The 16,517-nt window shown below is 36.4% G+C and overlaps 1 protein-coding gene across 2 annotated transcripts in view; it reads left to right on the plus strand.

The window, feature by feature from the left end:
• The window catches only part of rgs7a (regulator of G protein signaling 7a), a 56,063-nt gene that overhangs the window by 33,449 nt on the left and 6,097 nt on the right, over positions 1-16,517 (plus strand). For both annotated transcript variants that reach the window (XM_032553676.1, XM_032553675.1), the window contains exons 4-13: positions 3,709-3,759; positions 10,090-10,196; positions 11,276-11,327; positions 12,738-12,802; positions 13,071-13,147; positions 13,314-13,395; positions 15,407-15,481; positions 15,582-15,680; positions 15,925-15,986; positions 16,405-16,515. In XM_032553676.1, the coding sequence (XP_032409567.1) occupies positions 3,709-3,759; positions 10,090-10,196; positions 11,276-11,327; positions 12,738-12,802; positions 13,071-13,147; positions 13,314-13,395; positions 15,407-15,481; positions 15,582-15,680; positions 15,925-15,986; positions 16,405-16,515 (781 nt within the window). The remainder of the gene's footprint in view (positions 1-3,708; positions 3,760-10,089; positions 10,197-11,275; positions 11,328-12,737; positions 12,803-13,070; positions 13,148-13,313; positions 13,396-15,406; positions 15,482-15,581; positions 15,681-15,924; positions 15,987-16,404; positions 16,516-16,517) is intronic.

The following is a 16,517-nucleotide window of genomic DNA, read 5'->3' on the forward strand; positions in this document are numbered from 1 at the left end:
GGATAATTAGGACAATTAGTTGGAAAATTAGGCAATAGGAGAACGTTTTTGTTTTTTAAAACACACTAAGAAATTTCTTGACATTGTTGCAATAACTGTAAATTGTTTGTGCTTGTATTAATACCTAAACAGGGAACAATTGGTATTAAATGGTGCAACTTTGACCTACATTGGCCAAGGAGATGAAGTTGATTTGTTTTTACTCCAATAATGACTGGTTGAGGTAAATAAGTACATTTCCAGCCATCAATACTGATAGCATTTAAAGATGCTGGACTTCTTTACCTCTACACTAACTATTTATCATCTAAACGTTGATATAGATGTGTTATATCTTTTTTCCCCAAATTATTTACTACTGGGGCAATATTTTTATGAAATGAGGAGTGTGGTACATTGGCTTGATAAGAAAAGCATGAATATCTCTAATAAATACATTATCTGAATGGTTGCATGCATTTCACCCGAATCAAACATGTTTCTTCATCACTGAACTACAATTTTAGCCTTTTAGAGCTCCTGCACACATCCTCCTGGGGATGTGTGTCTAATAATTGCAAAGAGATTCCATCCAACTGGTAAAGTGTATTCTTGGCATGGAGAGTGGGAAAGCATTATGCTTGAAATATAATAACCTGGCATGTTGTGCAGTCCTTGGCAGTTTTAATATTTATCTAATTTAAATTGTCAGTTTCATACTTTGAAAGAACTTTTGGATGTCCACTTTTACCCAACATTTCAGATGCTTCTCATTTAAAAAGACGTTGGTGTGACTATCAGAGAAAGTTAAAAATCTCCTCTAATGTTCAGCAAAGTTTAAAGTTATATTTGTAACTGCAACTGATGCTTAGGTACAGATGAATCCAAACAACTTTTTTTCTTATTGACAGCAAATTAGAAAGGTTTTCCGATCAGGAGATCAATTACCAAATTTGTAAATGCTTTCAGGGATAATTACCTTAATTTTTGAAGACATCTCCTGTGGTCTCGTGAAAGCAAATCTAAGCTGTCGAAGGACAAAGGAGAAAGATTGCAAGTCAGAGAACAGTGTCTGTATTGTGAATTATGGAGGGGCCGGAATCATGTTGTGGAATTCATAAATTTCATAAAATAAACTGCATCATGATGATACCATAATTAATCATCCAAATGGACAAATAGCCTAATCACCATATTACTTACAATGTGGTATAAGGACTATTATTTTTGGAGCGGCCATCACAAACCACCCAATCTCATAACGTTGTTTACAGAGCTGTAAGAACCAACTCAGTTACATCAGCGCTGTCATGAATAATGGGCCAAAATTCCAGTAAAATATTGCAAGAAACTTGTGGAAGAAAACCCAAGTCAAGCAGCTTAAAGGGGAAATTTTTCCACTATACTAAAGGAATGTATATAAATTCCTGAATTTGAAGAAAGCTCAGAAATATTCTCACAAAAATCTCTCTTCTTTCTGCCATAGAAATATGCTTTGACATTTTAACTGACCTAACAGTAAATATTCAAATCTGATATATCAGGCAGTGATGGGAAAATGGTTGTATCTTAATACTGCATATTTATCTAAAGATCTTGCTTCAACTTTATATTTTAAAGGTGGGGATGCAATTACATGCCACCTTCTAGTGAGAATCATCGATTACTCAGTCACCAGCTTTAACTTCACTCCGGCCCTTTGAGCAAAACTCATACAGAAACTAATGATACGATGCAATGTAGACATGCAAAGAAAAAAAAAATGCTTCCACACGACTGGAAATAATCTACTCCTTATACACTCACCGATGCAGGCTTGTGGTGAGAGATATGTTGACTCATCAATTGAAGGCAACAAGGAAAAACAAGATACTGTGAATTCAGTGTGCCTGAAATGAAACTAAATGTATTGCATTGAAATTGAATTGTATTGGCTGATAACTTGTCATTGTAAGATAAATTAGTTTTTTTAATTTGACTTTCTTTCTGATCCCCTTCTGTGCTTATTAAATAATTCAGATTTCAGTATAAAGAAATGGTCTACGCACTAAATATGAGAAACTATCTTGGTATGTTATTATTATAGCGTTCTTAGCATCAATATCAATATTATCAGAGTAGAATAAAGATATATTGCTGCAAAAGTTATGAATAAGAAGAAATATGTGTGAGGTTGCTGCAAACGAGCTAGATTTTTACAAGTTTATACTTCCATCTACTTCTTTGAACGTAACATTTATTGTATTAGTCATTTTATTTATTGTTTATAATATCTAATAAACTTACAAAATAAAATAAATCAAGAAATAAATACTTTTGGGCTTCAATTTTTTTTAAATAAATGTATTACCATTTTTATGTTTTGAAGCACAACACTGTGGATAAATAGATATTTATTTACCATAAGTGTGTCTCTTTAGTGTGAGTAGGTGACATATTATGATATATGTGGCACTTCGTCAGCAGTGGTACAACTGATCTAAAGCTAAAAAAAACATTTCAGCTGCTGTCGTCTGTGTATGCTCAAACACGTGAAGGTCAGTAAAGGATCATCTTCTCTTCTCTTTGCAACAGTAAAAATGTTGCACTTTCATTAATTTTCTCGTGTTTGGATTGCGCTGTGTTTTTAATTAGTTTTTTTTATGGATATGTAATGTTTTTTTTCTGAGCTGTTAAGTTTTTGATCATTTTGATGCAAAAAAAATTACTGCTCACTGAAAATGAATATACCAGTGTATCGCTGTGACTCTTCTCAATTTAGAATCAAGCCTTAATGGAAAATTAAACACACACTGTATTCAAGCTGGCTCTAAGAAAGTAGGTCAACCTTCACAGGATGAAAACGGGGTGGTGCTAATTACGTTTGTCCATCAAAACTCATATCTAGTTAGTGTATGTGCAAATGCAACGGGGGATGCAATAGAGGTGAAATAAAAAGCCAAAATTCAGCCGCACAGAGTAGCAGCTTGATGGACGTAACATCAGCCACAGGGCTACTCTGTCTCGTTGCATGAATTCCCCCATGTCTCCATTTCACACCTTTTTCCTGCCTTCTGTGCCTTTGGTCTGCTCAGCACACCTTCACCTGTCACTATGACAGACAGTAATGATTGCTCGGAAAATATATAGTCAAAGTGCTAAAGTCGCATGTTGTGTCGGAGTGTGAAAATGCTCGAGGGAGAGCAGAGGATGCTGTTATGCTTGTCTGGGATGTGAAAATGATTCAGTCACATTCTCAGCGGTAAAGATGCAAAAATGGCAGCCATCATAAAAGTCGTTTCACGTTCCTGCATGTAAAAGTGGCACATGAGTCACGTGGACAATCTCCTTTTCTCACCTCTACTTTGTTTATGCTGGTTTGCAACATAGAATGCAATCACTGACTTATTAAATGCTTTGAGTCACAAATTCTGTTGTTATGCGGCACATAATACGTGCTTCAACCTGCCTTTATACCTGGTGTCATTTATATTAATGGTTTGGAGCCAAAGAGAGCAAGCCTGAAGAGGGTGTCAGAAAAGAATATTGGATAATGGATGGCCTATTACCCACCTACATGGTGCAAGGCAAGATACATTTATATGCGCTGTGATAATGAAGGGAGGTGGACAAGGTTATGGGTGACAATGTTTTCTGTTTCACTCGCATTTATATGCAGAAGGCATTTGAGTGTATTGGTAAATTCTTAGCTATGTCTATGATTCATACTTATGTACTCTCTTATTACAGGTTCTGATATTGTACAATGGCTCATGAAGAACCTGGACATTGAAGATCAAGGTATGTTTTCGATAAGATGCATTCAATTTTATTTATTGGTGGACGAACAAAACCAACAAAACCTGATTTGGTAACTAAATTAGTGTAACCGCTGATATAGTTATCAGAAAACAGGGACAGCTAGAAGATCAAGAGCACAAATGTTGCTAAGTACTAAGATTTCAAGTCTAATAAACTACTTCTAGTGCCTACAAACTAAAAGTAGCTGTAGTAATAAACCTGCTACTGTAAAAATATCTCTATTTGCCCTTCTGTTCTTCATGGAGTAACCCAGGTAAAACAGGCTGCTGGGATGTTTGGGTAGCCAGCCTGCAGTTGGTTGATTAACCAGCATGCTGCTCGTATTTTGCTGCCGCTAGTCTTAAACAGAGTGAGAAGTGGTGTGATTGTACATTCCTATTATAACTATTCATACCATTTATAACCAGAAACTGCTACACTTGTGCTACATGTAAGTCACTTAAAAGTGTAATAACTTGCTTTTAGCCAGCTGTCAGCCAATGCCATGTAGTGGTTTGGCAGTCAAGGTGTCTAGGCGGCTAAACATGGAACTTCTCCCCAATCAGCGTTCAAAAATACCAGCAGTTTCTAGTGTAAACCAAGCCATGTAAATATTTAATGGTGGCTAATATTACGTCGTACACCATGAATGTTGTTGTTTTAAATAGTCAAAATCAGCTGATTAGCGTTTAATTTTTGTGTACACTACATAAAAAGAACACACTTAGACCTCTAAACATACTACCCGCTAGCTAACGCAAAGGTAGCAGTCCACAGTGTTACATTTCTCTTTCAGCTGTCTTTCTGACCCTAAACTTTTGAACATTCACAATTCCTACTCTTGTTTTTTCTTTTTAATATTCTTATTTGTCTTATTTATTTTGTTTGTGTGACAATCTGTAAGACTTGCATCACTATTTCAACATTTTATGGTACATGCAGTAAAATAATGAACATCAAACAAAGCACTCATTTAAACTGAAGATGGAAAGAAAGGCAAACTGGAATAGCAGCACTGAAGACTTATGTGAATTAAAGAGTGCATAGTAAGTATACCAAATGTGAAAAGGTGCAATCAGGCTTTCATATTGGTCGTTTCAGATGTGTCAACAGATTTTCCATTTTATACACAGTATGTGTAAGTATGTCAGTTGTCAAAACTTGGTGACAATGTATTGTAGATTCCAAGCTTTGTTTTACCATTCTGTCTTCCATCACCAGTGATTGTACTGAGCAAATTACTGGTTGTTGAAAATTTTATGTTTAGCTATATACATGAAAATGTCTTCCAAAAGATTTGTTCTTTCTCAGTTTAGACTAAAACATCCTGTGACAGTGACCTGTCTGAGAACATGTCAGCGAGCAACACTTCTTGTCCCCACAGACCATTTCTTTCAGATCTGAGCGCTTTCCACAGAACGGACACAAAACATGCTGTCAGTTACCCCGCAGTGGCAAACACTATGTTCTTTTTAAATCTCTGTGACTTTCGCTGTGGCCAACTCCTGCAGGAGTTGACAAACAACTAACAGAGATGCAATTAATTGGGCTCAACACAGCACAACAGCAGCAGCCACACAAAGTTTATTAAGTGAAGGCAAATGAGCTTATATTTGAGCTGAGTGGAGATCATGAGTTTTTTACTAAATGAATCCCTCAGATAATACACTCACCACCCCGTTTAACTCATTGTTCTCTCATTTAGAAGTCTCGGTTTATTCAGACCCATTTTAATGTGGCTTATTTTTATTTATTTAAATATAATATGTTAAGTTACACAGTGGACAACAATCTAATTCTAACTATATTTTCCCTATTTTTTCTATAGTTTATATAGGACCTTAAATCATGATGGACAAGGACCTGAGTTATGTTGCAACCACACAGTGAGCTTAATGGCAAAAAAAGCTAAAAACTTCACATTTGAATAAATTCAAAGTGTAATATTTCAATGCCACCAGATCTCATAAACAAATATTAGACACTGTCTCCAGCCCAACTTGTTGTTTAAGAGGCTTTTAGTGGGACTGTGTGCTTTGGTCAGAGGGGAGTAAAGCTTTATGAAGACTGTTATATACGATGCAGGATCTATGATGCTTTTGGCCTGTCTCAGATCCCGAAGCTCCAGAAACCTGACGTTGTGAGAGATGACTATTCTATAAATTTCTGTGCTCAAATTAAAAAAAGTTTGCAGATAAAATTTTCTATGAAACAATTCCCTTTGATTTCTCTGTATGTGTGGATTAATGGTGACATCTGGTGTGAATATCATGTCAGTGGCCCTACTACCTTAACTCAGGAAAATGTGGACATGTTCCATACCTATTTTACCCTGCTGCAAGTTAACACATTGAAAACATTGTTGTCAATTTGACATTATTATGCTGAGTGAATAAAAATCTCTTGATGATGAATTTATTTCATAAATAAGGCTATTTCTGTATTTTCCAAGCATATATTGAGATTTATTTTCTTAAATGAGAAGATAATTATTTCAGTTTTCTTAATTTAGTTAAAGAAATCTGTCAGACATCCAGCTTTTAATTTAATTTATGTGCAGTTCTGAAATTCATTTGAAAGAAATGTACAGCTTAATATCATCTGTTTGACAATGACAGGATAGATCCTTAAAAGATGACAGGTGGCTCTCCATTACGCAAACGCACCAAAATGCCAATATAATGTATGTAAATAGGGTTCAGGTGTAGCTTACAGCTTAATAACGCACTGAAAGTATGACTCTGTTTATATTCCACTGCATGCCTAATGATGAACCCTGCTGGGATAGCTCAAATTATGTTCATCCCACAGGAAAGAAAAACGACACAGATGTGAGAATGTAGAAAATTTACTGATTTTCAAGACTTTTTCCTATATCACTATTTTCATAATAGACCAGTTAGCTGTAACTAAAAGTACAAGTACTGATATAAAGTATATGATAATGCAAATAACTTTTACATAATAACTTGAAAAATTTGATAAAATTTTGCAGTGCAGTATATGGATTAAATTTATAGTTAAAATAGTTTAATGCATCATTGATATTTGCTGTGTAGGATATAATAATTCACCAATGTACATAGTGATTTTATTGTTATTTAAATACATGGTAAAAATATTTCTTGAATAGAACCAGTTATAGACCTTCTATGAATAAACAAATCTCGATAAACACCTGAGGGAAACTCAGCAGGAAGCAACAAATAAAAGGAAACTAATAATAATCCAACAGTGTGTTAAACTGTCAAGAGTGTGCACCAGGTAGGGTCTGATTTTGCATATGAAAGAGCATTTAATCCACACTGGTAGATGTAGCAGGAAAATGATCTCAGGGGGAGGGCACAGGGCTTAGCCTGGAGAGGATACATTTATTTCCCCGTCATGATCTTTATCTTCTGTGTCAAGCTTCTTTTTTTTCTTAAATCTTTTCCCCATCTGAGTCAAAACTCTTATAGAACTGTAGATAACATTTCCCTCTCTGCTGAGATTGCCCCCTTCACACATTGAAGCTGCATGATTAAATGGTTCATTGTCAATAATCACATTTTAAAATCATGTTTATATAAAATATGTCTTACCTGCTGAAAAATGCTAAATAAGAAGCACCAAGTCAAATAAGTGTATTGAATATTATAACATTAAACTTTTGTATCCAAAATCTTAAGCTCATTGAGGAACTGTGATGAAGTTGGGTAATCTCTAGGCTGTGACACTGGGTGATTAGAAGGGTTATGTGTACAAGCTGACATCCAGCATGCAGTAGATATAAGGAAGAAGGATAAGGCTGGTAGGCGACATTGATTGTAGCAATGTTGCCATGCCTCAAAGTCCAAAAACATGACTAAGGTTAATTGGTTACTATCTCTTAGAGTGTGTGCATGCATGGCTGTGTTGCCCTGTGATGAACTAGTGACCTATCTAGTGTCTCCTCCTCTCATCTAGTAACTGCTGGAGAAGGCCACCAGCCTCCCTGTAATGCTGAGAGAATAAGCAGGTATAGACAATAGATGGATAGAAAAGTAAGGCCAGACTTACAGTTTAACATTTCTCTGTGAATATAAAGGAAGCATAAATGTATGTTTTTTTTGTCATTTTTATTGTTTTTTTGTCATCATTGGATGAGATGTGTAAATTTAATCTGAGATGATCAAAACCGTTTTCGATATTTTGTGCTTACATAAATAATTAAAGCACAACTGAATTCAGCTTTTTTTTTTATCACCCCACAAGGGGTCTTTTTGTGGGCTCTAGAGTCCCTTTTTTCAAAGTAGGCTGACAGGAAAGGGGGAAGACATGCGGTAAACGTTGTCAGGTCCGGGAGTCGAACCCGCAACAACTGCGTCGAGGCCATGTTGCCTCTGAATGTGGGTCGTGCTAACCCTTCCGCCACCACGGCACGCCCTGAATTCAGCTTTTAATGACAGATAATGGCCAAGTCATTTTCTCTTTGTACAAATCAGGTAAAATACATAATATTGTATGTTATAGATGAATATTGCATCTTCATTAATGCAATATTTTTTGTTCTTCTACTATTTTAATGTCTAATAATGGTAACTATAATGACAAAACTATATATATATGTAAAATTGTTAATGCTATAGTAGACAAAAAATAAGTCTTGAAAAAAATGGCTTTTCTTTAAAGTAACATACAAAAAGCTGGTAATATTGTGAATTTGACAATGTCAGTGTAGATGGTAGATGCTAGATAGCTGTATGGATAATTTTTATTTTTTTTTATCTAGTATTTTCAGAAGATCTGACGAGCTTTGTCAGGTCCTTAGCTGCGTCTTAAGACTTTATAAATCTAAATGATATGAAGAAATCAGAGCCAATAGTTTATATAAGGAATTGCTCTTAGACATAACACTGAAGCTGAAGAGGAAGGGATTGTGTTATGAGTAAACAGATTTAAATAAAGTATGAGTCATTATTTATTAATAAATTGAGCCTTGTCACAAATGTGCTTATGCACAAACACGCACACACAGACATCCTGACCTCTTAAAGCTGCAACAGTCTCCTCAATGCTAAGGGAAAAGCTGGTCTATATTTATCCTTCACACATGCAACCGGTGTGTTTAGATGTGTATGTGTCAGAGAGTTAGAGGGCTGCGATGTACTTGTTTTCTGCAGTAAGTCTCTGTTAGTGTATTCTTAGACTATAACAGACATTTTAACTCCATCTTCCAGTTTTGTTAGAAACAGAGACTGAAGCTCTGCTTTATGGAAACTCATGTAAATGACGTGTTTCCTGTGCTGGCTGCTAATTAACAAAGTGTGTCAACACATTAAAAGACACATGAAGGTCTTGTAGATTTACAACTGCAGGAAATACCTGGTGGCAGATGAGACACCCGGTGGAGTATGATGAGATGTTTTCATTATCTGATGGTTTTAAATCAGGAACAGTAAACCATGTGCTGTGCAGCGCCTGGGGGGAAGCGGGTTTTCACTCCAACCAGGCACAACACCAGGTGATGTGACTGATGAGTTCCGCCTCTCCCGCTGAAGGTGGGCTAATCAGCCATACCCCCGGCTGTGCTGTGTGTTGTTGGAATGGAGGCCTGCCTATCCATCTGTCAAAGCACTGTCAGATGCTTTTAAAGCAGCACTTCTTGATTCAAGGACTGATGCTCAGAGTCATTATTTAGTTCAGGATGGATGTGCATCTTGGAAAGATGGTGGGCTGCATTAACTAACCTACCCTCTGAAAGCAATTCATGATAGTTGATTAAATTCACGTGTCTTAATAAAGTAGTTTAATACATGCTACCCCCTGTATCCGTCTGGCTTACTTATGGGCCAATTTATCATGGTTCTATCACATAAGGTCCTAATTAAATCTGACATGCAGATTGTTGTTTTTGAAAGGTGTTTTGAGTTAACTGTGATGATTTTCAGCTTACAGCTAAGTAATGCATGACAGTTAAGAGTAGTTTATCACTAATAGCCCAATAAATAATCTTTTTTTATACAGAAATGTGAGCTTAATAAAAAGTATGTTTAGTATTTGTTTAAAGGTTATTTTCAAAAGATGCCTTTTGTCTGACAAACATCTGAACACATAATCCAATTTATTGCACAATTCCTACCAAAGGAGAATTATTAAATAGACATCTCTTTGACTGGACTTTATGCACTATTCATTTTCTATGTGCTTTAAAGCAGAAAAAGTGGAGACCAAAACAATAGCTTGTGGAATATTAGTTGGGGTTTTTTTTAGACTGTATATAGCTATTTGTACCAGCACTTGGATCAACAGAACCAACACTGGAAGATCAAAATATAATCTGACTCTTCACTCTTATCTGTTTTTTCCTAGTGGAGGCTCTTCACTTAGGAACACTGATGGCTGCTCATGGTTACTTCTTCCCTATTTCAGACCATGTTCTTACTCTTAAAGATGATGGCACTTTCTACAGGTTTCAGGTAAGAACATTCGTGCTCAGAAACATTTCACTTTAACACCTACATAATTGGGATCTGGAACCTAATTCATTGCTGCCTGGTCTGGGGCTTTAACTTGATAAATTTTGAAGTTATAAAACTGACAGTTAAGTGTTGGGTTGTTTTTTGTCTTTTCAAAATTTGCCCTGTTATTCTTCCACATTTTTGTGCATGCATGATATTCTTTGAAGTATACTTTTGCTCATGTTTGATCCACTGATGAGTCATTCATTGCTCAAAGTTCATTTATAGCAATTTTCATGCAACATTGTGCAACAAAGTGTTTTGCAAATGTATAAAACAGATTTATATACATAGAAACAGCAGCAGACAATTTCAAGCTAAATACATTTTAAAATAATTTCCAAATAAACCAGGTAATTACAGAGGACACTGAATTGTAAAAATGCAAATAAATATGCAGAGCCACTAACCATAAGGTTTTAATCTGGTGTTATGTAAATCTCAGCCAAGAATTTACAGAAACCTTAACACAATTTAAGATGCGCTCTACACTCCAACAAATATACAGGGTGCCTTGTTGTGTGGCAGAAAAAAGGAATAAATCAGGAGCTGCAATACTTTATTGTTCTTAATGGTTCACAAATATAGAAGAAAAAGCACATTATTCTGAATGCCTGCAAAGACAGACAGTTGTAGTGATTTTTTAACATTTTTTTTATTTGGTTCCCCAAGTGTGCTACAAAGAGCTGACCTGAGTAAATCAATACCTAAGACTGTTTGTGTTGGTGGTTGGCGTCACTTTGCTTTTTATGTGTAATCGGTTCTCATCTGAGGCCAGTCTATACAATGCTGCCCTTAGGAGAGTCAAGATTCATGTTTGTGTCTGCACAGAGCTCTCTTTCTGAAGAGATCGGATGTCCTTTAGACCCAACACCAAACCCATTATACAATAAAGTGTTTTGTGTGACTGATGTCACACTGTAGTTCTAAGCCCCATTATCATGGTGGTAAAAAAATATTGATTTGAAAAACTGTGTTCTTTGTTATGTACCAGTTTCTTTGTATCTTGTTTCCTAATGTTCTTATCTTTCTTTCAGACTCCATACTTTTGGCCGTCAAATTGCTGGGAACCTGAAAACACAGACTATGGTGAGAAAAATGTTGCAACGTTTTCATATTCATGATCTTTTCATTAAAGTGCCTTGCAGAAGAATTCAGCCGCCTTGAACATTTTATTTTGCCAAATAACAACCATAACTTTAAAGTATTTCATTGGGGTTTTGCATAAACCCCAATGAAATAGACACAGGATAACACATTCAGATGTTGACAAAATTGTTGTTACTGCTCCGTTAATGACAAAACCGATTCCGTTGAATCACAATTCAAAAGCATTGTCTGACTTTCACTGGTCAACTTTCTGTATTTTTTTTCTTTTTAGTTTATTTCTACTTTTGTCAGTTTCAAGATATTTCAATGACCATTGTGAGTTTATGACCATTGTGAGTATGTTTATACTGCTCTAAATGATTGACTGCTAAGTGATTGTCCAAAAAGACAGCACCACAAAAAGACGGTGTCCTCACTCCGTAACAATTGAGCAATATGTTTATACTGCCAGAGCAGTGCAATTACATGATTCCACAAAGTATTCACTCAACAGGGCTAAATACAAATGCATGTCACTTTTTTTCACTGTTATTTGTACAAAGAAATTGATTTCTTTCCACTTCACAATTGTCCTTGACCTTCTGTTGCATAAAATCCCACGTTTTCACTTCTCATGTCACAAAATAAGAATAAATGAATGACCTTGAATGCTTTAGTAAATCACTGTGTTTAGACAACGTTATTAGAATTAACTTGTGCCTACATTGTGGTTTTATAAATATTCCTGAAACTGAAATTGTAGTCATGCTCCTCAATTCCATGGAGCAGTGTCCTCGACAGCAGCAATGTGATGTATCTGGACAGAAAAGCAGAGATGTGTCTGTGTGCATGCACCTGTTGTTCACAGTTGGCTGAGCATTTCAATGTTGATACAGGGAGGAGCTTTTTATTTCTACAGACAAGCAGAGTGGAGATGAAGCTTTCATAATGCCAAAAATGTTTTTTTGATGAATACCCGCACCCTGGTAGGTCTGTCATTTGCAGTAGAAGAGGGAAAGGGCTAAAAGCTCACTGTGGGAATAATCCCGGGAGCGCCAGGGGAACTTCGAGAGCAGCAGATGCCGAGGCTGATTCACGTGAATGATGCCCCATAATGAAAACAGTCTAATGGCATAATGAAGCTCCCGCATTACGGTCCGTTAACAAAGAGATGAAGGGACGATTATAGCACAGGAAGAGATCAAAAAGTCAGGGATGCACACACAAGCGCTCGCAGGAACAGACATGCTCGCAGCGCGCACAGCTAAATGACCTTTGCGATTTGCAGGCCAGTTTAAATGTGCAGTTGAGAGGATTAAATGCATAAACGCAGAGCCACTTAAGGCTGTTAAAGCAAAGCTGAGATTCTGTTCTCTTTTTATTACCAGTCTTTCCCTCTGTCTTTTCCAGCTGTTTACCTCTGCAAAAGAACAATGCAAAACAAAGCACGTCTGGAGCTCGCTGACTATGAAGCGGTATGTAAAAGATCTGTTGTTAGTGCCACCTCTTCAAGTATGGCTGCTATTTATGTGTTGGCACATCTCGCCAAGTCCTCTCCATTTACTTTCTTTCAAGATAACGAGCACAACTGTTTTTACTTCATGCTTAATCAGTGAGTTAGGTATTTTCTTGGGTCCTCTTTTGATTTGAAAGATAGGAACTAATCTGCCTGTCAAGCAAATATAAAAAGCCAAGTTTCCTCAAAACCTTTCTTTTCTTGTTGGTTTTTTGTTTCAATCACAGGAGAGCTTAGCAAGGCTACAGAGAGCTTTCGCCAGAAAATGGGAGTTCATCTTTATGCAAGCAGAAGCACAAGCAAAGTAGGTTACTAAAAGAACCGCATATGCATTGAGCCATGAAAAGCGAGTCCTCTTCTTGTTATGAATCATGTTAGGAGTATACCATCATGCTTGTTAACAGATGTGCACATTAGAGGGAGTATGGGGGTTTGATTAAGACAACTGCTAATTTTTTTTCCATCTCCAGGGTTGACAAAAAAAGGGACAAAATTGAGAGGAAAATTCTCGATAGTCAGGAAAGAGCATTCTGGGACGTGCACCGACCAGTGGTGAGTAAATCCACAGGCTGTATTGTTGTGACTTAATAATGCTGGAATTCATATTTCAGATGATCAACACTATGATCCCTTTAAAACACGAATCAACCTGCACACCCTGTTCCAGCATTCTCAATTGGAAATTAGTACCGTGAAGAAGAACATACCTCGTACCTCTTGCTCTTTTTTGTCATCAATCAATTTCACTGAAATTGTATCTGATAGGTGATAAACTGGAAGAAAAATCATGCAGTTTTTCAACATTATTACAAATAAAACTCTTAAAAGATATGTCACTCATCTGTGTTAAACCCCCATTATTCAAATAACCCAAATAAATCCCAATGCAACCAACTGCTGTCCTAGGTCAGCTCACATCATTAATTAAATCTCAGTGTAAATATGATTTTTCTGTGAAAATTAGAGCGGTTTCTTCAAGATCAGAGAACAAAAAGCATGAAAGACAGGGAACATGGTAGAAAAGTCAAAAATTAAGCTAGATTTGGAAAATAAAAATCTACCTAGTCTGACTGAGCTCTTTTTGAAAAGAAAAATGAACACATTTTTCAGTTTCTTGATGTGCAAAGACGATAGAGACAAACCACAGTTTATTTACAGCTAGTACTGAAATAAAAAAATGGTATTGCAAAGCATCAACTCCAGTAGTCTGAATACAAATGCATGCTAAACTTAATTATTTTTGTAATGCATCTTTTAACTTACACGCCACATTTAGACTTTCAAGTTTTTCCTTATAACATGACAAAACTCAAAGGTTAAACGAATTAGGCACTGAACATGCGATAAAGCATAAAACCCAATGTGTTACTGTTTCACACCTTTCATTCCCAGTAGGGATGTATCAAGGTGTTTAATCAAGAAATAATGTTTTGAAAATATTATGCACTTACAAGCACTCTGTGGATTATACAATGTTACGTGCTTCCTGCAACATTTAAATGTTGTAAAGGAGCAAAGCCACTGCAAAGCCACTGACGTGTATTTGCCTTTGTCATACACATGAAATGCCACATCAATAACTGTCACAACCCATCAGCTTCAGTAGCGCTTTTTACCGTGTTCTCTGCACACTTGCTTTGCATTAGCATTTAGTTTTCTCCCTCCTGAGTTTAAAGAGTCTCCTCTGCCGTGTTTCTCCCGAAGACAGTTTGGCGGTTAATTGGAAAATAACAAGTTCAATTTATGCGTCCTTGGAGCAACATAATTAATATTAATTCAAATTTCACAGTGATGCCGTTGAGCTTCTTAGCTCCGTTTTTCTGCAAGAGGGTTAGATTATGACCACTTGTTCAATCAGCCAGAAGCTGTACTCTGAAAGTCTGAGTTCCTGCTCCTTGACTTTTTTTTTTGCATCAGCTGGCACATTCCTTGTTTAATTAAACACCATTTGACAGATTACCTTATATATTTCACTGCATTAGGCATATTAGATTTGATTAGCTGATGCTCATTTAGTGTCGAAAAAATTGCACTTTGAACCCTGAGGTGGTGTAGACTGTAGAGGATCTGGGAATCTTCAGGGAGATAAAATAAAGATCAAATGGGCTGTAAAACTTTTTTTTTAATAATAGAAAAGACAGTACCTTGTGAAGGCCTTAGGGGAATGCCAGAGAACTTTGGAGAACAAGACCAAGAAACTAAAACTACTTAACATGACGAGTACATCTGATGAAGATTATCAAGTAGAATAATCTGTCAAATATTAGTGGTACTCATTACAAATCTGGACTTTGTGGAAAAGCAGCAAGAAGAAAGCCATTGTTTTTCAAAATTTACGTGATGAGCACAACGGGTCTTTTTTGACCCGTTGGAACCTGAATACTCCTGGTTCAAAAAAGACCCACTCACAGAAGACTGTGTAGTCAATCACTCAGCATCAGAGGGTTAACAAAGACTGTAGCTGTATGTAGAAATATTTCTAGTAGAAGGAAAATAACTATCTACAATTGAAATGGTTAAACTAAATTAAACCCTTATTATTTACATTTCTTTCTTATCACAGCCTGGTTGTGTGAATACAACAGAAGTTGACATAAAGAAGTCCTCCAGAATGAAAAATCCACACAAAACCAGAAAGGTATCCTAGTCCGTGCACTGTTCTTGTTCTTGCTAATGTTAGTCTGCGTATTCAGAGCTAATAATTCTGATGCATGCTTGTGACTGGTTTGTCATCTCAGTCGGTGTATGGGCTACAGAATGACATCCGTACCCACAGTCCTACCCACACCCCCACTCCAGAGGCCAAACAGCCCACAAAAGAAGAGCTGCAAGAACAGGTTAGATCTGAAAATGGTTATCACGCTTTACCGACAAGAGGACCTATGAGACAGTTCTGTAAATTCTTTCTAGGAGGTTTTGTTCATTTCAGTGTAATTTGTGCATCACTTCTATTTTCATAAAATGGAGTAAAAATTGGGTTGAATATGGTAAATTTAGTGCACGAAGTAAAATAATCTCATCTGATGGATATAATTTCTTCTGAGTTTACTGCATGCTTGTTGTTCCATGCTGTTGTTTCAGATCACCTTTTGGCAATTACAATTAGACCGGCATCGACTGAAAATGTCCAAAGTGGCAGAGAGGTGAGCAATGTTCCTTGTGTCTTCATTGAGTTTAGGCATCGATCTGTTTATTGAGGCGTTAAATGGTCGTAAAATGCAGAGGAACCGAGGACTTTAGTGACCTTGACAAGAGTTTGGGTTCAGATAAAATCTTTTCTTCTTTCCTGATCCCACAATACTTGATACTTCATGTGCATATTTGTCATTTATTCAATAAAAAGACTGGTGTACAATAATCAGAAAAAGTGCTTCTCTATCCTTGCATCCAAACGAGATAATAATAAATAAATCTTATTTAAAATTTTGGAAATTCTTGACATTGTAAATTTGCCTTTTATTTCTAAGATAAGTGCATGTTTTCCCTCACAATAATTTCATGATTTATATTTCTGATTCGTCACAGTAAAGTTTCTGTTTCCTGTTCTGTTGTTTGCGATAGTTTACTGGGTTACACAGAGCAGTATGTTGAATATGACCCATGCCTCACACCTCAAGACCCATCTAACCCCTGGATGTCAGATGACACCACCCTCTGGGAACTTGAAGCCAGGT

The sequence above is a fragment of the Xiphophorus hellerii genome, chromosome 22 (genome assembly GCF_003331165.1).
Source record: "Xiphophorus hellerii strain 12219 chromosome 22, Xiphophorus_hellerii-4.1, whole genome shotgun sequence".
NCBI lineage: Eukaryota > Metazoa > Chordata > Actinopteri > Cyprinodontiformes > Poeciliidae > Xiphophorus > Xiphophorus hellerii.